The sequence below is a fragment of the Camelus bactrianus genome, chromosome 2 (assembly GCF_048773025.1).
Source record: "Camelus bactrianus isolate YW-2024 breed Bactrian camel chromosome 2, ASM4877302v1, whole genome shotgun sequence".
In the NCBI taxonomy this organism is placed as follows: domain Eukaryota; kingdom Metazoa; phylum Chordata; class Mammalia; order Artiodactyla; family Camelidae; genus Camelus; species Camelus bactrianus.
The window spans coordinates 30,792,464-30,816,880 of record NC_133540.1 but is presented as its reverse complement, the minus strand read 5'-3'; the positions used below and the strand labels follow the sequence as shown (position 1 = coordinate 30,816,880).

Sequence of the window (24,417 nt, the reverse complement as noted above, 5' to 3'; positions counted from 1 at the left end):
GTGCTCCCCAGTTACCATTAACCCCATCCAAGCAGGCCTTGTTTGTCCTGTGCCCACACACGTGACCTGTGCCATTACTTCCTTCTGTAACACCTCTGCACTCCTCACCATACACCAGCAATCTACAAACATCAGTTGAAATCTCACCTCCTGTGTTCTAGCCCACATGAAACTCTTCCTTTTCTAATTTTTGGTAACTCTTCTTACTGCCTCGCACAACCAAACACATAATTAGGGAAAAACAACAACAACAACAAAAAGGCTGTATAGACTCATGTGAGTCCTCTCCCCCAGTGAGATGTGAATACCGGGGAGACGTTTGGTTTGCTTCCCATTCATTTGGTTTGTTCGCCTACATTAAGAACACAGTAGGTGCTAAATAATTTGAGAGTTGCCTATTATTTTCCCCTCTGCCAACACAGAATTTACAAAGCTGTTTTTGCTCTTAGGTCTAGGTCTTCCATCAAAAAGCTTATATTAAAATACGCTGATAATGGAACTCAGAAAGAAGAAAGCAACCCAATCAAAATGGGAAAAAGAGTTAAAAGGCATGAAAAAGTATATGGATGGTAGTTAAGCACATGGAAAGTTGTTCAGTATCATGTAGGCACTAGAGAAATGCCAATTTAAACCACAATGGGTTATCAGTACTGTTATAATGTCTAAACTTAAAAAGACTGACTCTCTCAAACGTTGGCATGGATGGAATGCAACCGGAACTCTCGTACACTGCTAATGGGAATGTAAAATGGTACAACCACTTTGGAAAACAATTTGATTCTCTCTTCAAAATTAAACCAACACCAACACCTAAAATATAATCTAGCCATTTTAGCTGCAGGTATTTCCTGGAATAAAAATACAGCACAGGTCCATAGAAAGATTTGCATGTGAATGTTTAGAGCAGCTTTATTTGAAATAGCCCGAACTGGAAACAACCCAAATGTCCACCAACAGGTGAAGGGACGAACAAACTACGGTACAGCCATGAACGGAAGACCACTCAGCACTAAACAGAAACGAACTGCTGGTGCATGCAGTGACACGGATGAATCTCCAGTGCATTATGCTAAATGAAGGAACCCAGAAATAAAAGGCTGTATAAAGTATGGTTCCATTTTTATGACAATCTAGAAAAAAACAAAACTATGGGACAGGGAGTGTATAAATGGAGGGTTTGGGAGAAAGGAGAGGGGCTGAACTACGAAGGGGCAACACAAAGGAACTGTGGTGGGTGACAGAACTATTCTGCATCTTGGATGGGTAGTGGTTCGATGACTCTGCACTTGTCAAAACTCACGGAACTGTACACCCAAGAGAGAAAATGTTACTGTTTATAAACTGAAATTAAATGAATGACCTCATAATGAAGACTAAGAGTGTCACCATACAGCTTGGAATACACCCTTACCAACTACTCTATTATGCTGAGATTAGAAAAAACAAGAACAGCATCTGTTGATTATTTTGTGAAAAATCCCTAAAAACATGCTGAGAGGTCACAACAATTTTTGCTAAACCCAGCAGAACTCTCAGCATTACTTAACGATAATTTTATTAGTTTCACACAATCACCAACACTTATCTCGTCACCCCTGATATATACCTGTTCCCCAAGCCCCTCTGCCAACCAATGCATTCAGTCCATCAGGATTTACTGAACATCCACAGGGTACCCGGCAATGTATTAGGTATGGCAAATGTACTGGTGAAACAGAACAGCTGAGGTCCTGCTCCCAGGAAATTCACATTCTAATTAGGGAAGTGAAGTAAACAAGGATCACTTCTGATAGGTGTGCACTATGAAGACAACAAAGGAGGGTGATGTGTTAGGAGATGGGGGGTGTCACCACTTTAAATAAAGTGGCCAGGGAAGGCCTCCTGGAGAGGGTGACACCAGAGCTCATCCGGAGTAACAAGAAGGGGCAAGAAACCCAAATGTGAAGGCAGAGCCTTCTTGGCAGAGGGGCCAGTAACCACAGAGGCCCCCAGAAAGAAGGAGGCTTGGTTCGTCTGAGCCCCAGAAAGGTCAGCGTGAGGAATGAGCAGGAAGAAACAAGATATTCAGTAAGGTAGTCGGGAGCCCAATAACTTAGTGCTTTTTAGACCCTAAGTTATTTCACTTGAGGCTGCTTGCACCGAGACACAGTCACCGGGCTTTAGATCCGCCACCCAATCTGAGTTATGCTTGTAAAAAAGCCGCCTGCCTATTATTCCAGGGCATTCAGCATTCATCTTCTGTAGCTTAAGTACATGTTTCTTCACCCACCTCTGCTCTGTGGCCTCATGCAAATCACGTACACCAACTGAGTTGCAGTTTCCGTGTCTGTCAAACGGTGACACGAGCTACCAGCAACTGCTCATGCACACCGGTGGCGGCTGGTGGGGAAATATCTGACTCTAAGGCTAACCGCTGTCTCCCTTCTGTCCCCACCTTCCCAGGATTTGGCCCCCATCCAGTACCTCCCCTCTAATGTTTTCAACCTCAGTCTCAGCACGGGTCTACCGCCCTCTGACTCCCATCCCGCTGTTTCTTTGTGCCAACATCCCTTCCCTGGACCCCTTGCTCTCCACCGCCAGACAGACACTGCCAGAGGGTAAGCACTGCCCCCACACACCCCGGGGTTTCTCCTCTTCACTGCTAACTTACTCCTGTGCCAATCACGGCCCGAGCCCCATGCCCACTGCTCTGCAGAATTCCTTCTGGAAAAATCACCAGCCCCCACTATTCCACCTAATTCCTGGACTTCCCAGCCCCCTGACTGGGTTTGGAACCACCATCTCCTAGCAGAAGGGAAGGTTAATGTACTAGACCAAAGGGCAGGGTTCTACTCCCAGCTCTGTCACCAGCTGCTTTGAATGGAACTAGAAAAGCCCTATCACCTCCCTGGGCCACAGCTTCAGTATGGGCGCCCTTAGAAGGCTGGGTTTACACACAGCCTTAGAACCCTTCTGACCTGGAAATTCTAAGACTCCGTGGTTCTTCCCTTGGGCATCCGTGACTTGGCGCTGTCTTGATTGTCCAGACAACTTCCAGCCTCCTTTATTAGCATGTGCTGCTCATCTCCTAAACGGGTTCTGTTCCTCCCAATTCCAAGCAAATGTACTTTCAACTGTCCTTGAGTCGTATGTACACCCTCTCCATAGGGAGCACCCATGCTGGCCCCTCCATAGGCACTTCTATGAGGAGGCCTCCCACACCTCCAGACCAACACTTCCGCCTGTATGGAGAACTCGTCCAATCAGAGGGAGTCTGCAACGTAAAACTCACGGAGCCAAGATACATCACCATTTCTTCTCAACCTCCTCATTTTTCTTCATGGCTCACCATCCTCTATGACTGTCAAGCTCATGACCTGTGAGTGTTCATGGATTTTCCACTTACTTCCCTCTCCACTTCCACTCAGACAGCAACTCCTCTCCTGCCTCTTCCTCAACAAAGCCAAGACGCAAGGCAGAGCGAAGGAGAGAACCACAGAAGGGGGTAGGGTGTGGATGGCTATGGTGGCCCAGAGTGGGGCAGCAAGCCCAAGGGTGGCTCTGACACCCCACAGAGAGTCAGAGTCCCGATGGAGTCGGGGCAATTGGAATAAATTACTGGGATAAATTTAGTTTATCCCTTTATTTCGAGATTTGCAGATACTAATATATATAAAATAGATAAACAACAAGTTTACACTGTGTAGTAGAGGGAACCATATTCATTATCGTGTAGTAACCTATGGTGAAGAATATGAGAACGAATGTATGTATGTTCCTATGTGACTGAAGCATTGTGCTGTACACCAGAAACTGACACAACACTGTAAACTGGCTGTACTTCGAACACTGGAATTTGACACAACATTGTAAAATGATTATAAATCAATAAAAAATGTTAAAAAAAATGGCTGTACTTCAATAAGACTATATTAAAAAAATAAAGGCAGCAACAGCTGTAACTCACTGCATTAAAATAAGAAACAATGATGCCACGAAGATAAAGATAAAGAAAATTAAATGAATAAACAAAAGGTGATGCAGATTGGGATGCAGACACTTCAAAGCACCACGCCCCCAATCATCTCCCAATTGCAAAGGGAAAAGAGTAACTTGACCTTGGAGACGCCTAGCAGAGGACACCTGGATCACGTGCTGCAAAGGGACAGGAAGGGCACCGAGGGAAGTGGCCTGGTCTAGGGTGGGCAGCTATAGGAGGAATGCAGCACCCCTTCTGCAGTATTCCTGCCACGGGCCACCCCCGAGTCAGGGCGTGAGGAAACAGGATAAACCCAAATCGAGGGGCTTTCTGCTAGAGGGCTGGGCTTTAATCTTTCAAAGTCAAGTCATGAAATCCAGGAAAGACTAAGGAACTATCCCAGACTGGAGGTGACTAGAGAGTCATGACGGCTAAAAGGACAAGACAACTCTGAATCAGGGTCCTTTCCCCACAGAAGATGTTACTGGGACAATTGGCAAAACCAAGAATAAAGATGTCGGTGACTTTAATGTTAGTTTCTGGATTTTGATGGTTGTGTTGTGCTTACATGAGAGAATGTCCTTGTTTATTGCTCTTCTTAAGGGACTCCCAATTTTTTCCTAAGTCTGGGGTTATTTCAAAATAAAATTTTTATACAAAAATCAATGACGACAAAGTCATCTTCTGTAATATGTCACATCTGTCCCCTTTTCCATTACCCTGGCATCATCGCTCCAGAGAATCAAGTTCCCATTCTTCTGCACTGTTACAGTAACTTTAAAAAAATTTTTTTCCCTTCCAGTTTATTGGGATATAATTGGCATACAGCACTGTATATGGGAGGTGGGGAGTTAGGTTCTATTTATTTATTTAATTGAGGTACTGGGGATTGAACCCACAACCTCTGCATGCTAGGCACACACTCTACCATTGAGCTATACCCTTCCCATAGAATAATTTTTACTTATTGTAACAAGTTAAAAAGTTTAACATCTTTACGCTCCAATCCACACTACAACCACTGCCTAATGAATATTTTTCCAAAGTGCACGTGGGCTCACGCTATCTCCCTGCTCCAACATTTCAGTAACTCCTGCTTATCCACCAAATTAGGCACCAACTTCTTAGTGTGACTTTCAAGTTCCACTGGAATCCCATTCCAACGCACCTCCTCCAGGCTTTCTTCCCCGCTAGTTCCCTCTATCACAGCCCAACCACACTCAGTGTTTCCTGCCCACCAGGGTTGTGCTCACACAACTCCCTCCACCAGCAAGCGCCCACCCAACCCCCTGCAAATCTTTCAAGATGAAGGATATATACCAACTCTGATCATCCCCTCCCCATGTCCCCATTTTCCAAGACTCGCCCAGAAAATCCTTTCCTGTCACAACACCCCAAGTCGATGTTGCCCATTACAAACCTTATTTCATCCCGTTTTGGGTGCAATCTTCATATATTTGTTTCAACAGCCCTTCATGTGTATGGCGAGGACACATGAGGGGATCATCATTGATAAAATGAAGTCATGGCCACAGTTAGGAATTCAGACGGCCAGTTACCATCTTACATGCTCTCCCTAGGGTATTAACTTTGTAAGTATTCAAATTACTTTTTGTTTGTCCTCTCTTCCTTCCTTGGACAAGAGTGTTCTATTTCTTGCATAAAATAAAGGCAATTTCTACCTCTTTTCTACATAGAAATTTTGGCCTTGGCCATACCACTAACAATCATAAATCCAGAGGTTTCCAGAGCGTCAATTAAGTAACACGTGCTTATATATAATTACATTTTAACTTCATCATTACCTTACTATATAAAGAACAAAATCAACCTCTTGAAACCGAAAATAAAGTCTCTATTTGACAAGTTAAAAACTAGAAATTCTAAAATTTAAGATGAAGACATTGTCCATTTAATGCATTTATATCCCATGAATTCTCACTAATAAATTTTGGAATGCAGTCCACAAAACTACACAATTTAATGGCTCTATTTAAAATGGAATCAACAGACCAATATTTTTCTCTCAATTTTAATTTAGTAAATGAAAGAAAACGACAAATTATTTAGCAGCAGAGCTGAAATTTTATCAATAGATGAGTAGTGTGAAACTATAGCAACAGTTGAAAGCCTGGGGCTGGGGGAGTATTACTTTGGAGGAAAAGAAATTAATGGCATCAAAGCATTAGGGGGAGTGAAGTGTTACCCCTAAATTACTGGTGATCAATACAACATGTACTGTCACTCTAAACATTACAAGGGTAGAAAAGGTCAGTCAGACACACGCAGAATTTCAATATTGCAAGAGGCATCAACTCTATAAATGACAAATCTCCAAGTCCTATTTTCAGCACGTTCACATCACTGGTACATAAGTGAACTGCCTTAAGTTGAATAATTTGAGTTTATTTAACTGAAACTAGGGCTTTTAACCTCAACTTTACAGTTTAAGTACAAAGTAATCAGTTCAAATTTACTAATACTTTAGATAATAAAAGGCAGACATACCGACAGATAAACCCAGGCTACTTGTGATGGTAAAAGCAAAATGTATGAAAGGATGCTGTACAGGTTGATTTGTTTATTAAAAAGCAGTAAGTTTTTTTTTTCAATAAAATGATCACCACTCTTACCGGAAATATCATCAATGAATGAAAGTGAATGAATCATCAGAAGAAGCAAGTCTCATTTTAAAGTCATTTAAAATCTAAAATGTAGAAGTGCTATCTAGAATCCTAACCTGGAGAAATTCTAGTTACACTAGCAATTTCAAAATCAAAATGTTAGGAGACAAATAAGAAAAGAAAGTTTCATGTTTTCATTTCCAAATGACCTAAGTAGTTCTGTAATGAATTTTTTTATTATAGTAAATGTCAATAATCAATCTCTCCCCAGCAAAACCCATCACTCTTTCATATTCTGTATTACATAAAGATATTTTTATCTCAATGGCTGATATAGGAAATTTACTAAGAAGGGGTGGGCATAGCTCAGTGGTAGGGCACATGCTTGGCATGCATGAGGTCCCAGGTTCCATCCCCATGCTTCCATTAAAAAAAATAAAAAGATCCTACTTAAACTTACCAAAAAAAAGGTTTACTAAGAGACATGGCAAACTTTGTAACAAATTCCTTGACTTCTGAAGCTTTTGGTTTATTACAGAAGATAAATTTCGAAAATCTCCAGGGACAATTGAAAGATTAAAAAAATAACTGCAGGTATCACTAAATTGTTTCATTCTATGATAGGAAAAAATGAAGCATATATTAAGATAAATTCCTGATTACTTGTCTTGAAATCTACCAGAATGTGCCCTTTGAAACAGTGAACTTTATATCTGAAAGTCTCAGTCAATGTTAGCACTGTGTTATGATGCTATCGAAGTGACTCTATGGCCATAAACACCCAATGTTATGTCAACAGAAAAACCCTGTTTCCAAAAGCAATCACATAAATGCAAAAGAACAAGGAACTCATAGTGTAAGTGTCAAATTTTATGAAAGGAAAGATCCGATTAAAAAAACCCACTACTTTTCAAAGTAAAACAACAGGTCACCCCTACTCACCCTTACCTTTAAATGGTAAATGGTAATGACATTTTTCTATCCTGACTACCCTGGAAACGCCAGAGCTAAGACTTGTGAATAAGATATACTTGAAACCAGACTAGCAAATATGTTAAGGGCTACTTCTATTTTTATTCTTAACATACGTGACTCCAAGGAAACTATACAGCCATTTAGTAGCAATGCTGGTAGACCTTAGAGGGCATTTAGGTCAACACCTCTTTAAAATGAAGAAACTGAGGCTGCAACTCAGGGTCACAGCTTTGTGTCCCAGGTAACAGGGAATCTCCAATCTACATGACCCAACTGGGTCCGATGTCCATCACAGAGCTTTCTATCCAGCTTTTGTCACAATTTATTTTACAGTTTGGTAATCAGACAGTCCACTAACTGGAAATTACTAACGGACACAACGTTGGTCACCAATCTCGCAGAATGCCCACAGGCTGAAACAGACACTCACTCCACCATCATTACCCATTTCTATCAGCTTGAAAAATTCACCTGGGTGAGAATCGTTTTTCTTATCTAGATGAGGCACCCCTCCCCTCAGCATAACATTCAGCAAAGCTAACACAAACAAATTAATAGCCCCTTCTTTCGTTAACCTCTAAAGCATGGAAACGATGCATTCCAAAGGGTGCAATGCTCAATTTCTGGATCTCAGGATGCCTCTCCACGCTTAAAAACATGAGTTGAGGACACCAAGGAGCTTTTGTTTTATGCACTCTATCTGTTGGTATGTACCATATAGGAAATTAAAACTTGTATTTCTTTTAAATCACTTAAAATAATAAGACATTACATGTTAACACACACGTTTATGAAGAAAAAAAAACCTATTTCCCAGAATGAAAAAACTGTAGTGACAAGAGAGGCACTGTTTTACATTTTTGCAAGTCTACCATCTCCCTTAATAGAAGACAGCTGAATTCTCATATCTACTTCTGTGGTCAGTGTGTGGTGATGTGTTTTGCTTCAAGGATATGAAGAAAATCTGGCTTCACACTGATACATTGTGGGAAATAGGAGGAGTGTTTTAATGGTCTTTTCAGCTAATTGCAGACACGGTTCTTTCATACCACACCGAAAACGTCACAGTGAGTGGTTTCTTAAAGCTTAGTTGCCACACGGAATCTAAAACCATATCTGTGAACTTTTCAAACACTATTACATTAAAACCATTGGCCTGTCTTCCATTTTGAACAGCTCTTTTACCAAGGCATGGTTTTTGACTCCTCAAACTTCCTTGAAAAGGTCTCAGGAACCCTAAACCATATTCTGAGATTGACTAGCGAACAGTTGAGAGTCCAACCTGAAGACAAAGGATGTTATGAAATCCAGAGGCAGTTCTGCGATGCCTTGGTCCTTTACAATCTTTAAGTCATTAGCTCAGCACTCCCTGGAATGGCCTAGCATCATTATAAATCATGAAATAGGCAAAAAGGTTGGATCTGGGTCCAAAAGATGCAAAATAAGAGGCCGATAATGAAGCTTAGATGAGACTAAATTAAATATTATAATGTGAAGACTAAAATCTAGAAAAAGATCTAAATCTCCTCTGATCCTTGAGCCTTTATTCTGACAATGATCAAAATAAATATATTTGAATAATATTCCCCAGGAAAAGCTATACAGAATTAGTAACCTATAAGAGACTTTAAATAACATTAAAGCTGTGATATTAAAGTTTTTGGAAAACTTCCAATGACTAGCACACTACCAGAATGTACGTAAACAAAATGAATTCCCTGACTATATTATCAAGCATAATAAGAATTTTGGAATTCTCAAGAAGACACACAAGGCAACACCCCCAGTGCCCACAAATGCAGGGTAGGTTCAAGGTCATTGATTCACATGAATATTTAAGGCGATGGGTCACATTAGATCATCAGCAGGGGCTTCATGACTTGAGTGTGAAAACCACAATTGAAACAGTAGAAATAAGGATACAGAACCAACAGAAGAGAGTTAATGATTTTAGCCAGCATACCTCTAATACTTCTACCAGAAATAGATCCACCCCGAGCAATAGCCTTCAAAATGAAAAGAGCATAAATGGAAATGCAGTAGCAAATGCATGGTGCCTGAGCGTTAAAAAACCGTAGAATTTAATCATAAGAATTATCAATACGTATTTCCTTAAACTTTGTATATATTTATTTATTTTGTGGAGTTTCATATAATGCAGAAAAGAGAACGCTAAAAGAAATGGAAACTAAAGATTATGAAAACACTTATCTTAAATGTTAATAGTCATAGCTAAAATGTATGTAGTACTATATAATGCATGCTATATATCAGATGATATTCAAAGTGCTTCTCATAAAATAACTCACTTAATTGTCCTGATAGCCCTTGAGATGAGTACTACTGGATCCCGTTTTTATAGATGAGAAGACTTACAGCCCAGAGAGGTGACACAAGAATGTGCACAGGGACACAGAGCAAGTAGGCGGCAGGGCTGGGATTTCAACCAGGGCAGCCATGCTCTTAACGACCAGGCTATCCTTCTGCCTACTAACCCACTAAAAACATCACTTACAAAAACATCTCCATCATGTGCAAAATCTCCTTCTCTGAAAGTAAAACAAAGCGCCAGCAGCAGAACACATGCTGGGTTTGGTTCTGATGAAAGCGATGCTATCTCCTGACATGCATTAAAAGAGTTTAGGATTTAAGAGCAGCAGTATTAGAACCGGATTGAATAGTTCACGCAATCGAGAACTGTAAGAACAAGTAAGTATCCTTTACGAAATATGTGCTTTCAGAGTAAGGTTTGAATCAAAGGTGAGGAAAAGAAGGCACAAATGAGAGTTTTTACTTTTTGGTTCAGTAAAAAAAAAAGGAGAAAGAATAAGGATTACACGTAAGCCTTAAGTCTTGCTACTGGGATGGACATCTTTCCCCTAAAATAAGTTTTCAAGGAAAATATCCACATATTCCTAGATGCACAAGTGAACTATATCTAGAAAATCTATTCTTTACATGTCCTATAAAGGGATCATTTATCATAACCATGTAATAAAAACAGTACTGAAGCAAAGTCCAATGCAAGTGTTCACTGTATAACTTAGAACCACCCTTTGTAGTCATATCTACAACCTCTCGTTTTTTCTAAATATAGACAATATGCTATCTGCAAGAAGGAAAAGCCAAGAGATATTTAGAGGGAGTAAAGTATGTCTTCTTGCAGATCCTAAAAGTTACAAACAAACAAATTAAAAACTGCAGTGATATACTTCACTTCCAACGAGTAAGAAAGTCAGATTGTCCACTTAGTAACTTCAGATGTGCTCAGTCTTTAAAAGCCCTTAAGAGTTAAGGAAATGATTTATTTGTATTGAAAACCACAACTTACATACAATTAACCTACCTAGAAAAAGATGGAAAGGGTTGGGAGCTTCCAAGCAACAGACTTGGGGTTTAATTTCATTTTTCACAACCAATGAGGTGATTAATAGAGAAAACTAAGGAAAAGGAAGACTATGACCACAAAGAAAGCAATTTAAAGCAATTTTAGTGAACTAGTATGTAGATAAAGAAAAAAAAATCTAGCATTAGTCTGCTAAAGTAAACATAGTAACAGGCTGTAGAAAACAAACTTTTTCTAAACACCTACAACAGACAGTGTAGAGAGAGAAGTATATATTGATGCTCCTTCAAAATCAACACAAATATTTTCTGAGATTGTCAGGATTTTTTGTTTGTTTCTCTATTTCAAAAAAGCAGCAACATTTCAACAAGTAAAGGGCGAAGCACTAAACAACCATCGTGAAAGCAAAAATAAAACAGGAAACTGAAATGTATTCAAATTTATCAACTGCAAAGATAATTCGAAGCTTCAGTGCTTTATAAAGCCATAATTTTCAAGACAGGAGAAAAAGGCCAACTTACCTTGATACGTTTTCTGGAATGTATTCTAAGACCGGATATCCATCACTTCTTCTGGATGACAGGTCACCGTGTGATTTCCACGACTCCACTAAAGTACTGACGGGCGGAAAGGAACTCAGGTGTTGGAAAGATTGGTCTCTGGCTGATCGTGATAAAGATATCGTACCTTGAGCACCAATCCTGTAGTGGAAGGACTGTCCACCTGAATTCACACCCACGATGGCAGATGAAGGGATGCTGGCCTCCGGGTAGTAGCTCCCATCATCTGGTTCCTGTTTAATCCCCATTGGGAACCCGCTACTTTCACAGTTACCATCAAAGCCGGGCACAGGTGGTCCTAAAATTCCTGATAGAGAGTAATAGTCTTTATCATCCATAAAGGAAAAATATGAGCCATCCATGAACGGAAAGGGGTTTACTGTTGGATTCCCTTTAAAAGAGGCGCCTGAACACGAATGCTTGGTTGATTCTTGTTTTATTGGTACTGAGAATGGAGAATCAGAATTTACTTTGCTATTTCCTCCTAGACACGAGCTGCTAAAAGCTCCATCTGGCTCCGGCTTTATGTACTGGACGATGTTAAGCTGGCCAGTCACACCGTTGGAGATGGCATTCTCTGCTTCCTCAGTCTTAGGAAAGGGGACCTCTTGAGCACCTTTCTCATGTGTGTCTGGACTAGGAACCACATCGCGGGTTGCACTGGATCCAGCAGGGGTGCCCGAAGCCGTGTAGCTGAAGGCATTGCTTACGGGGCTACAGATCGAGCCCACGGTACTAGCACTTGGGCTGGACAGCGTGGATCTGTTATTTGTGTTGGAAGGGCTGGAAACAGAGCACCTTGAGTTGTTGATATTTGCAGGGCTAGATACAGAGGATCGCAGAATGACGTTGTTAGGACTGGAGACCGGAGATTTTACACTGCAGTGACTCGGGGGGCTGGAAATCGGGGACTTCATGCTACTCAATGGACTTGAGAGAGGAGAGCCCACATTGCTGGCGTGGGCTGGGCTGTGCGACCTGGAGCTCCGGTTCTCAATATTAGGGGAGCACGTGAGAGAAGTCCCCTGGGTGATGGGGCTGTGCACTGTGAAACTGCCAAAGCTGGCCGAGGTGGAGGACACAGAGCTGATGCCGGCAGGGCTGCAACCCGAAGATGGCATGTTCAGAGGGCTGCAAACGGGGGGGCTCCTCTCATGACACATGACAGGGCTCTTCACGATGGCGCGCATGACCCCGCCGTTCACAGAGCTCCCCGGCTCAGACATAAATGATCTCAAGGGCCTGCTCACGCTCCCGAGAGTGGAAGGACGATGGCCGTTTTCTTTGTAAAACTTCACCAGCTGTTCAACGTTCTGATAGATCTTTGCTGGACTCGTGCTTCCTTGCTGGTTCTGCTGATCGTAAGTGTTGTAGTCAGCATCTCTTACCGAATCCATGTATAACCCCATGGACTCAGCTACGGTGGCTGAAAGTTCCTTAGATTCCAGCTCGGTTTTAATATCAGATGTTAAAATCCCAGGCCGATTACTGTCTTGCTGAAGGCAAGGGAGTAGTTCGTGTTTTTCTTTGCTGCTTCCTTGAGTACTGTTGTTTGGAATAGCACCGGAAACACAGCTCACGTTGACAATCTCCATGTAGTTATTCTCATCGGTCCTCTCTGTAGGTCCCAGGGAAGAACGCTCCGCAGCCTGAGAAACTTGACCCCACCGTCTTTCCATATCTAGACCTTCATGGAGACTGTGGTAGCCCTTGGTCTCCATAGCTGACAAACAAATTGATATGAAAAAATTGAATTAGAGTCATTTATGGCAAGATTACTCTAACAGACATTCTAAAATTGCATTTACTGAGCTATAAATACATATTCTACTCATTATAAGCAATACTTCCAGTTTTATTAAAATTATTACCTTTTTAGGTGCTGATATAACAAGGCTATTGACTATAACTGGTCCAGAAGCCAGAATGTAAGAAGCCATCATATAAAATTATTTTGCATCTAGATGACAGTAACATATTTGCTAAAATACAGCCTTTAGAATTTGCAAAGAATACTTACAAATGTTAACTTATGTAATATTTAGGGTAGTCTTGGGGGATAAATGAGGCAGGAAGGGAGGAAACTGAGGACTTAGGTGGGCAACTTGCCCAAGGTCAAAAGCATAACAAATGACAGAGTCAGGTTTAAAACTAAATCTTCTAACTCCAAGCCATTGGAATCTTTCAAGCATATGGAAGCTGTTTTCCATATCTAATACATGGTTTTATTAAAAACAACAGGGAAATGCAATTAATGTTAGTTACCATTTCCCAAAATAAAGTTATCAAGTGAATTATCACGAGAAAAATAACTTAGGAGTTATTTCTAAAACAACATGATTTTCTTAAAATGGGTTAGTGATGGAAATAATTTAATGTCAATTCTGCAAAGTGAAGATTCATATAGCCTGATTAATTAAGGCGATTCATAGCTCAGAGAGGCTATAGGACAACCGGACAATGTCAAGATTCTAGTCTGTATTTCAGTACTGGGAAGGACTCTGCCATGCAGCCTCAGCTCAGTTGTACCTCTGCTAAAAAGACTCCCAACAGTGTCATACACAACAGTTAATGGAGGAAGTTTGAGATGGGTCCTGACAATTTATGTGTTCACTCATTCAACAAATATTTACCAAGTGTGTGCTACATCCTGGGCCTAAGACGAGTCACTAAATCTATGATGATAAACAAAACAGGCACTGTCTCCATCCTCAGGTCGCCCGCAGGGTTGTTTTAGATATACAATCATATCCATTGGCTCTCTATATAAATTTATTTCATAGATAGAATAATTATAATCGGCTATATTTATAATAATTCTTATGTATTACATCATTTGATGCACTGTTACAAGCCTGTCACACATATTAACTTATTTGCCCTTATAAACAACCCTACAAGATTGGCAAAGTATTATCCAAATGATACGACTGGGGAAACTGAGGCACGAGCCACACAGCAGAGCTGGAACTGGACCCCAGGTCTTTATCTCCACCTTGGCATTACTTTGGGGCCTGACAGTTCTTTGTTGAGGATGTGTGTCCTGTGCATTATAAGATGTTTGGCAGCAGCCCTGACCTCTTCCCACTAGACGCCAGCAGCATTCCTCCTCCTGCACTGAGACAGCCAAAACTGTCTCCAGACCCTGCCCAACACCCCAGCACCCTGGCTGAAAACCACCGGCCACTCTAAAGAAACACACCTCAAAGAAAAGTCACTCATTCTCAATAATAGTTCATTTGTACGTTTTCATATATAAAACTCTAAAAATCTTTATGCATGCATTTTTCAAATCCTTTCAGGCGTGTAAACAATCTCTTGACTCAAACGAAGGTCCTGATCAAAAAGATGCAGTTTCTGCAGTTCTTAACACAAGTATTACTTTAGACCTCTCATCCTACCCCTCCTTGCCCCACCTTTTGCCATTTACAACCTCCACCCACCCTACCTACCCCTCATTGAAAAGAGACTAGGAAGACTTTCTGCTCCAGAACTTTAATTAACATGGAGAAATAACATAATGACTCTACCAAATAAATTGGCATTAGATATTAGATTAGAAATTAGGCATTAGATACAAAGCTCTACAACAAAATGTAATGCCCAAACTGTCCAAGTAGCATCATTACCTCTCACTTTTCTGTATTCCACATGAGATTTTAAGTTCTCGGAAGGCAGAAACTGTATCAATTTTACCACTGCATCCCAAGAAGACAGCATATTGCAAATAAAAAAATTTAAACTATTATAAGCATCAATACTCTATAGTTTGTGAACATTAAAATCTCCCAATTGTGTAACATGCTTTTACTTCAAGAACATTATTCTGTAAAGTCCTAATCACAAATTAATCACAAAATAGAGGAAAATAAATCAAGTTACGATGTTTGAGGAGATAACCCGGTAATTCCAGCCAAAAAAAGTTAGTGTGGGTGAAAGCCAAGTAAAAGTTGAAAAAAATATACAGTGAAATGGGACCAAAACAGCCTACTGGCATTTCCTACCTTATGGGAAAACTAGTTAGTTGCAGCAATAGGTTGAAAAGTATCAGGAAATAACAGTACTGCGTCTACTTTTACCTAAGAATATTCTGTCCTCCCCATACCAAACCTGAACAGATTTACATCTAAGGTATAGGTGTTTCAGGTTCAAATTCATTAAACTCCACAAGAAACATGTCTACTCCTTTTCAAAACTGAACACCTTCTGTGTTCACCAAGCCACCCCCAAACCCTGTCCCTAAGCCCACATTCCCTGTCTTGGTGAACTGCACTACCCTCTACCCAAATGCCTAGAAGTCACCCTTGCCTTGGCACCCTTAACCAAAGGTCTCCATAGGCTCACCCCTCCCCACTCCCACACCTAGAGCCCCCCTGCCCCCCCACCAACCCCCCTCCCAGGCAACAGGACTATCTGCCCTGAGTCTGAAGGGCGATCCCCAACTAGCCTCTCTCCAAAAAATCATCCTCCAAATTGTCTTTCGGGGAAAGGATGATCACTGACTACCTTTTTTTGAAGTTTCACAGTGGAAGTCAGCATGCTAGAACTCCTGGGAGGTTCTACAGAACAGAAACCTGTTTCCTTTTTAATCCAGCATTCCCTAAATAATTTGACCACTGTACCGTTTTTTCACAGAACATCTACTACTATTCCAAGGGACAGTCTTCATCACTCTGCCTCAAAGCAGGAGCCATATCTCAGATACGTGAGGCTCTATGAAGACTTGATAAGCATCCATCCGGGAAATGATGGGCAAAAACCCTCTTAAAGCTCTCTACAAGGAAGCACCTTATCAGCCAACATCACACAGCTGATCACAACTTTCCAAGCCCTGTTTGACTAGCCTTGAACTCTCTTGACAATAATATAAACCTGCCTGTATTTCACATTATTGACAGGGCTATCATTAGAGAATTTGCAACAGGCTCTGCTGAAATCTACAATGGCTTTGTTTAAGGTATTCTCATCTACCAACTTAATGCACATCTCAACAAAGAAAACAGAGTAAAGGCTGGCAATAAACATGGAAGAATGGAGGACATCTAGTATCTGCATGGTTTCCACTGCAAGCATTTTTAAAAAACAGATTTTTTTAAAAAAAATATATGATTACTGAAATATTTTATGCTAAATTTCCCTATTAGTTTAGTTGGTCTGTTCTGTAAACAAATGGATGACGTTAGGAATTTATTTCTTATGTTGTCCAGGAAATCCAGGTTATCTTTTTGGAATTGTCCTAAGGACCATGGCTTGAGCAGAATTTCAGTCAATCTGAACTTACTACTGAGTACTGAAAATACCAGTTGATGAATATAATCCTCATAGAACTTAATATCCAGAGGGTAATGGGAAAGTTTTTGTTACTAATGTAAAACGTGAAGCAGACACTAGTATACAAATCTAGCTTATACAAAATCAGACTTGTCTCCCTTACAATAGGAAGTATAACAAAGACTCTCTTGGGACGAGGACAAAAATCATTATGACCCCTAAATTTTCATGCAAATAGCCTCCCTGTCCAAAAATAAAGGAACTTTCACATAAGGAAAGTAAGGAAAAAGCACTGATAGTTCTACCTTAAGCCCTATATATGCTCTTAAACACTCTTTTGCAAAGGAAAAATCTGACTTTAAAATTTTACACTTTACAGACTGTGTTAAATTGCTGTTTTCCATAAGAAAGTAGTTTTTATTCAGGAATATTAACAAGGAGATTCTTGCAAATTTATATTTTATCTGAAAACACTTTCACTTTTACTACCCTCAAAATATAGTCCCATTTCAAATGCATTATTTTCTATACTTATTTGACTATAATATGCCGTCTTAAAGGCAGAACCTTAAGAATTTCACAATTTTCACTGGTTGCATAGTTGTAAAAGTTCACTGTAACTTTTTTTCTGTCATCCCCACTATAGAACTATTATTACGTTCCCCTTTTTTAGACAAGGTAAATGATATAAATCAGCTCAAGGTCACATAAGAGAGCCGGAGAACCAGTCAGAACTGAACACACCTGATTTCTATTCACTCACCTAATTCACTGAGCCACCTGATCTTTCCAAAATCCCCAAACTAAGCTATTTCTCCCTTAAAGGAAAAAGTTCCCCTTTATTTTTTAAAACTTCTCTCCTCAAGCATTTCCATGATAGCGTGCCATGAAGTCAAATATAAAATTAAAACTGCCCAGAACTTCACAAATAGGGAACGCAGTTATCATTACTATGTAAATATCATCAAAACAGCACCTAGAGAAATGGCAACTCAAATGTTAAAAAGCAATTTAGTGCATTTGAAATTCAGTGGTTTCAAAACCTCGTCTGCTATCAAACAGAAGTTTTCCCAACTCCTACGTTACAATAAATATTTAAAATTGTTGGTGCCATAAATCATTACGACTTAAACCTGGTCTTTTAAAATTCATTAGGAAAAGCCATGCACCTAAATTCAGTAGTAGGGTACGGATGCCACCAAAAGAAGCTTCATCCCTCTCCTCTGCCTTTAGAATTCCAACTGATGCCACAGAAAGCATCTCTTTCGAGAGTTTCGTGAATACTAAGGAACGGGAAATGCACGAATTTCTGGAGCCCCTTTCACACAGTTTCTATCAGGATCTGTATCTCCTTCAACTGCCCTTTTCCCGCTATACCTACAGCTGAGATTTGGGTGCTTCCGTAACTGATAGAGAGAAGAAATATTATTCAAACGTCCTTTAAAATCTGTACAAGGAAAACGACCCCGAAATTCATCTTTGGGGAAAGGAAAGGGTGGTAGACCTCCAACTCTCCAAAGTGGCCAAACTTTCCCAAAATAGTCCTCTGGCGGCCAAAGCGGGGGAAAAGTGGAAAACCAAAACAAAACAACAAGCACACAGCACCCTACTGATTGTGCCTCCGGATTACGCAGCCACTTCTCCCTGCAAAGTGCACGCTCCCGCGCCGCGGCCGCACGCCGAGCCGGGCAAGCGGTGCCCAGCCGCGCACCCCTACACACCTGCCCCGGCCGGGGTCCGTCTCTCGGCGTCTACCTGTTGCAGCGCTCGCCAACGCCACGACACCCCTGCTGCGGAACCCCCCTAAATCCAACCACATCCAGGCCAGCGAGTGCCGCTCTCCCTGCAGCGGGAGAGCCCGAGGCAGCAACGCTCTTGCACCCAGGTGACTGCACGGGTTTCCTCCGAGCAGCCCGAAGTTGGCTTGCGTCTCCCCGGTCCAATGACACCCCGGGCGCGGAGGGGCGGAGAGGAGGAGGAGGGGGCAGGGGCCGGGGCAGGGCCGGGGCGGGCGAAGTAGAGAGGGAGAGAGCGCGCGAGAGGGCGGGCGAAAGCCCGGAGGGGGAGTGGGCCAGCTGGAGGGCCGGCCCTTTTAAAAGCGGGTCACATGTCCAGATAAAAAGTTCAGGTTCTGTCCCGCCCCTCTGAGCCCCTCCCATTGGTCTAGAGGGAAGCAAGGCTCCGCCAGGCTGGCTTCTCATTGGATAATCCTGGCTGTCAGTCACCAGGAGGGCGACATGACTGATACAAAGTTGCTGCGACACAGCCTGGACTCGGCAGCTCCCTTAAAGCTGCAGAAGCGGCGGCTGTTTGGTATGCAGGGCAGCGGTTACGACACTAGGTACCCTCCACACGCTGCCCCCCGCCCCCTCCTCCCTCGACTGCCCCAGACTTGCTCACGCCCGCCTGGCTCTCCTCCTAGCTAACCCCAGGATGTCTGGAAAGACGTGAAAAGTCTGATGACGCGGAAGAAGCCGGTTTTTCCAAAAGCCAGTCAAGGTGTTGTCCCCTGACACTCTCCACCTGCAGCGCCAGGTGAACGGCGGCCCTGGCCTAGGCGCCGCCTACGGCGTCCGCGCGCAGGGAAAGACTTGGTGGGCTTCTCCCGACCCCCGAGGTTCGGTTCCCCGCCCCTTTCCTCGGTCTGCGGAGTTACCTCTGGGCAGAGCAGGCGCAGCCTCCGCTGCCAGCGAGCAAGAGGATCACGTTCCCACTCGATTTGAATTTCCTTGTTTTAACTGTGCCGGAAAAGCGGGTGGTATCAGTGCAGCCAAATCCCTTTAAACACAGCGTCTCTCCACCGCCGCCCCCCAAAGTGCCAGGGTCAAGAGCTGATGTACTCCTTCCTTATAATTTTGTTGCTGTTATTTATTACTTTCCTATTGGATTTTTCCACTAGTTCTGCTTGAAAGAAAGCTTACCATCGAGGATAGTCACTTCTTTAAAATGGGTGGGAGAGGGTGCACATAATTGGGAAAAACAAACAGTAGTGGGTAAGGAAACAACTGTTTTCTAAGGATCAGGCGTCTGCAAGAAGAAATTTCGGTTTCCCTCCAACTGCGCCCACCTCGACTCTCCTCCCGCCCACCCAAACGCGGTAGTTACTGAGCAAAAGGATGGGGCTTCTTAACTTTGATTTCTGAGGAATTTGAGGCTCCGCGTATAAGGCTCCGTTTTAGATTCCCGGCTGGCCCAGAGTCAGCCCAGTGACGTACACGCCTAAATCTGGTCCCCCGGCCCTCGGCGACCCGCAGCCCGGCGGCGGCAGCTGTACAGCCTCCCGCCTCACCCTTGCCCCGTCCCAGCCAAATTCGGAAGGGCGGGGGTTCGCCCTGTGCCCAAAGGCCCCTCCTCTCCTTACAGTTAATTAAGCTTCAGAATTCCAGACCCCGAATCCAGAAAGACTCGAACTCTCGGAGGCTCCAGGTAGGGAACTCCCAGGCGGCGGGAGCGATGGCGGAGGCGCAGGAGAGCTGGTCCCGACCCCTGACTCTGGTACTCAGCAGTCCCCCGCGCCAAGCGGTCCCCAGCGCCCCAGCAGCCAGGAGTCTCCGCGAGTGTCCCAACTTTCCCGCGGGGCCCGCGGTCATGCGCGCTCTCCGGGCCAAGCGAGCAGCCGGGCATCGATCGCACTCGAGGCCGAGCGCGGGCGGCTGACAGGAGCGAGGGGAGTTCTGGACCTAATGCCCTGGCACTGGAGAAGACGGCGGCTCAGCCTGCGCTACCGAATTATTCATTATTAAAGGAATGGACGTGTCTCTTTTACTAAGTTTTTGCCTCCTTTACCGAGGGCCAGTCTTGCGCTGGATCGTCGGCTTCTTGCAAAATCTAGGTTAGAATCTTGCAGGTACAGCTGCCGCGATTGCTCGCCCGCCGCCCAGCACCCCTGCCCGAAGGCGGCCCGGCGGGCACCTTGTCTCCAGCCCACAGCCCACCTCGTCTTGCCAACCCGCGCCCTCTGCGCGGACCATGCCTTTCCCCCGGGCCCCCTGCGTTCCCTGGGCCCCCTCCCGCCGCTATCAGCGCAAAGTGACTGTCGCTGCACACTCACCTTTTCTAGGACATGGTGGGGAAGCTGGGGCGCGGGGTGGGGGGTGAGTGGGGGCAGCCAGACTCCAGCCGCCGCGGCTGCTACTGCCACCAGCAAGTCCAACACTAGCAGATCGGCGGTAAGGATGGAGAGGAAGATAATCCCGGCAGTCGCCCTACTGATGGTGGGTAGAGCAATAGAGCAGTAGTGTTGTTACCCCGCAGGAGGAGGCGAGGCGGCGGCGCCAAATCTCGCAGAGGGGGACGCGGGCGCCCGCCCGCCCCCAGCAGCGGCGGCTGGGCCTCAGGCGGGCCCCTCTCTCGGGGCTGCTGGCCTCCCGGGCCGTGACGGCGGCGGCCCTGGGAGCCGGGAAGTCCGGCGGGATGACCCCTCGCCGGCCGCCCCGCAGCGGGCTCTCCGCGCGCCCCCTCTTCGGGCCTGGGGTGGCTGGTGACAGCTCGGGCGGCGGAGCGTGTGTGTTTGTGTGTGTGTGTGTGTGGAGGGGGCGGCCGCAGGGGGAGCCCGCGGCGCCGCGGCCCCCTCCACGGGTCACACCCTCACTAGCGGGAGGAGGCGGCAAAGCGTCCAGCCATCAGCTGGTGGGAAACGGGGCTAGGGGCGCCCGTGGCCGCCCTCCCACCCTGGCCACTGGCTGCGAGAAGGCCGAGGGCGAACGGAACCCCAATATACGTCACCCCCCACCCCTCCCCACGGCTCCCCAAAGTCCGACCCTGACCTCGCGGCCCGGCCTCAGGTGCAGTTCCCGGCCGCGGGGGGAGACGCGGGCTAGGGACCACGCGCGGGGGGCAGGAGGGAAAAGTTTCTTTTCCTGCTCCCCCGCTGCCCACCCGGCGAGGCGGCTCCTCTCCCCCTTCTCTCGGGCTCGCCGCGCCTATGCCCCACCCCCACCGTGGGGGGGGCGCCGAGGAAGGACAGGGTGCCTGCGCACGGGGGCGTGTGGGGAGAGTGGCGAGGAGCGGCGGCCGCCACCGGTCCCCTCGCTCTGACAGCGGCTCAGACGCCGCCGCCGCCGCCGCCCGCTCGGCGGAGCGAGCCGCGAAAGGGGCCGAGCGCTAGGACCCCTCCCCCCTCCGCTCGCCCAGCGCCGCACGCCCCCGCGCCGCCCCGCGCGCCCCCGAGCCCTCCCGCCGCCGGGGCAGACACCTACGCAGATGCGAAAGTGAAAGGGGGGCGACCCAGGCTGCAGGGCGACCGGCGGCGCACGGGCGCGCGGCGGGGGGCGGAGGGCGGAGGATGGAGCTGTGACCCGCGATCCCGGGATTCTCCGGCTCCGGCTGCCCTGCGGAGCCGCCTGCGCTTCCTGGCTCCCCAGCTCCGGAGTCCCACGTCCTCCCCCCAGCAGCCACACAGATCACCCCCATCAGGGCATATGTGTGCGTGTTCACGAGCACTCACGTGTGTGAGAGAGACGCTCCAGCCCCAGACTTCTACCTCCCTATTACACTTACCCTTAGTGGAGGATTTTGGTGGGGGGATGCATCACTACCACTTCAAGGTTCCCCAGCTTGTTGTCCTTTAGGACTCAGTTAAACACCACGAATTGACCACACGCCCCCCTTTCCCGGTTTAACGCTCCTTTTCCTACAGACTCTAATGACCCCACCCCGCCCCCGGCCCCCTGCCCTTTGCTGAGTTCTTTGCCGTTTTCTTCCTAAATAACTGTGAAAGTTGTTAATCCCTTCCCATACAAGACCGTGTTAAACACGGAGCTGCCCTGTTAAAACAATCACTGCCTCTCTTTAACCGCATTCCCACTGTCCGAGTCTCCGGCTTCCCTTTATGTCTGTCCCCCACGCAGTGTTGGCACGACCCTGTTATTGCATGGCTCAAGGTGGCATTTGGCCTCCAGCAAAACAATCTTTTGCCTGTTTCCTTATTTGCAGGGAATGTGAAGTTCTTAAGGTATTATGTTTTCGGTGAAATCAAGAAAATAATAATTAAATAATAAATGTTCACAGTTAATAATTATTCGATGAACTTTAAAAAGAACCACCATTTAGAAGTGTGCTGACTGCAAAAACTGAATTTCGAAATGCATCAAAAATGGGATGGATTGACATTTATTAATGAGTTGATAAAATGGACAAAAGGATGGACAGTTATGTGATTAAAGCAATGTAAGTGGTACAATATTAGTGGTAGAATCTAGGTGGTGGGTGTACAGGTGTTCACTGTAAAATTAAACTATTTTGTATGTTTCACATTTTTCGTTATGTTAGAGAAAAAGTGTTCTCATTTAACGTAACATATAATGTAAATTCAGTTTACAAAATTGATAAATTAGGCATTGATTATTCCTTTCCCCTTTACAAAACAATTTTCTTTACCCAGTCTTTACCCAGATACTTTACCACTAATCAGTAATTTCCATTACAGACAACTTGTCAGGAATCAGACAAGTGGGGTTATTATAACTGCAATATTTTAGACATCTAGATTCCTTCCTGTGTCTTCTCTTGTCCAATCTCAAATTTTAATTTTCCATGCTTTAAAAGAGTTTGGTATTATAAAACTAAGATTGAGTTTTAAGCATTTATAGATACTCTTTTGACAGTTTTCCGCACCAAAATAGCTTGAGGGGGGAGGTCCACATGCCTGTATATATCAGCTTCCTCTCATCCTTCGACAGAAATGTTTGAGATCTTGCCGTTACTAATAGGCAAACCTTTATTTTTGGAAATCTGTGTATTTGGGTATTTGCCCAAACGTTTGAACAATTAAGTTTCCCTCTTCTCTTTATTTTCTTTTGCTGGCTGTAAGAGGTGGTCTTGTGCCACCCTAGAAGGAAAACAGCTCCAGGATAAGATCTATGATTCCCTTATCCGAAGAGAAAGTGGCACTGATTTTGCTGGGAATCACCCCACAAGTGATGTCTCTGAAAGACTCCATCAAAGATGGAGATGCAGGTTTTTCTGGTTGTTCAGAATACTCTTCGTTCCAATGCCCATTAATAAAGAGCTCTATCAACCTTAAAAATGTATGCCTCTAAATGTCGTTACTTGCTTACTTTTTAAGCTGTCTCTTAACAAACTTTGTTCTTTTCATCCTTTTGGATATTTTTTTTCTTTGCAAAAGGATGGAAATGTATTTTTAAGAAAAACAAAAATTAAGAAAGGCAAAGTACAGAATGGGACCTCAACTTCATCTCCAAATAGTTGGAGACTATTTACAGCTGCCAAATAGTCTTAAACCTTGTAGCCGCATCCGATACCTCCCTTTTGACAATTGTTCACCCTCCTTCCACAGTCGCTGTACCTCAGGACACCTCCTCCCCTCATCCTATTAGTGTCAAACTCCCTGAGGTTTGCTACTGTAAAGTGCACGACTCAGCGTTTGCAATTTACATGTGTGACATCACATCCTCTATTATATAACTTCAGATACAAAGCCTAATACCATCTAAGTTTGTGTTGGAAAAAATCCTCCCTTGCTCTTTATTTCAGTTTTAGCAGGGCTACCCCTTAGTTCTCTGATCCTAATCCCAGTTCTTCAAACAGCTGACACTGAGGGAGAGAAAAAAAAACATGGAGTTATTTAAACCATGAAATTATAAGCAACTCCTCCCCACCAATTGAATATATTTTGAAATGTATTACATACCTCTCCTTTATATCTTTAATTACTGACCGCAA

The 24,417-nt window shown here is 44.3% G+C and overlaps 1 protein-coding gene and 1 long non-coding RNA gene across 7 annotated transcripts in view; one reads left to right on the top strand and one right to left on the bottom strand.

Moving 5' to 3' along the window:
- The window catches only part of NR3C2 (nuclear receptor subfamily 3 group C member 2), a 331,046-nt gene extending 309,198 nt beyond the window's left edge, over positions 1-21,848 (bottom strand). The window contains exons 1-2 of one of the 6 annotated variants that reach the window (XM_074377623.1): positions 20,786-21,848; positions 11,425-13,186 (exon numbers count right to left, since the gene is read on the bottom strand). In XM_074377623.1, the coding sequence (XP_074233724.1) occupies positions 11,425-13,184 (1,760 nt within the window). In that variant the 5' untranslated portion in view covers positions 13,185-13,186; positions 20,786-21,848. Of the gene's footprint in view, positions 1-11,424; positions 13,187-18,455; positions 18,803-19,390; positions 19,412-20,095; positions 20,119-20,785 lie in introns of those variants that run through there. The other 5 variants (XM_074377630.1, XM_074377640.1, XM_074377613.1 and 2 more) reach the window with 5 other exon arrangements.
- The window catches only part of LOC141579660 (uncharacterized), a 51,422-nt gene continuing 47,842 nt past the window's right edge, over positions 20,838-24,417 (top strand). Inside the window, exon 1 of the long non-coding RNA XR_012511503.1 lies at positions 20,838-20,948. This is a non-coding gene — a long non-coding RNA (uncharacterized LOC141579660). The remainder of the gene's footprint in view (positions 20,949-24,417) is intronic.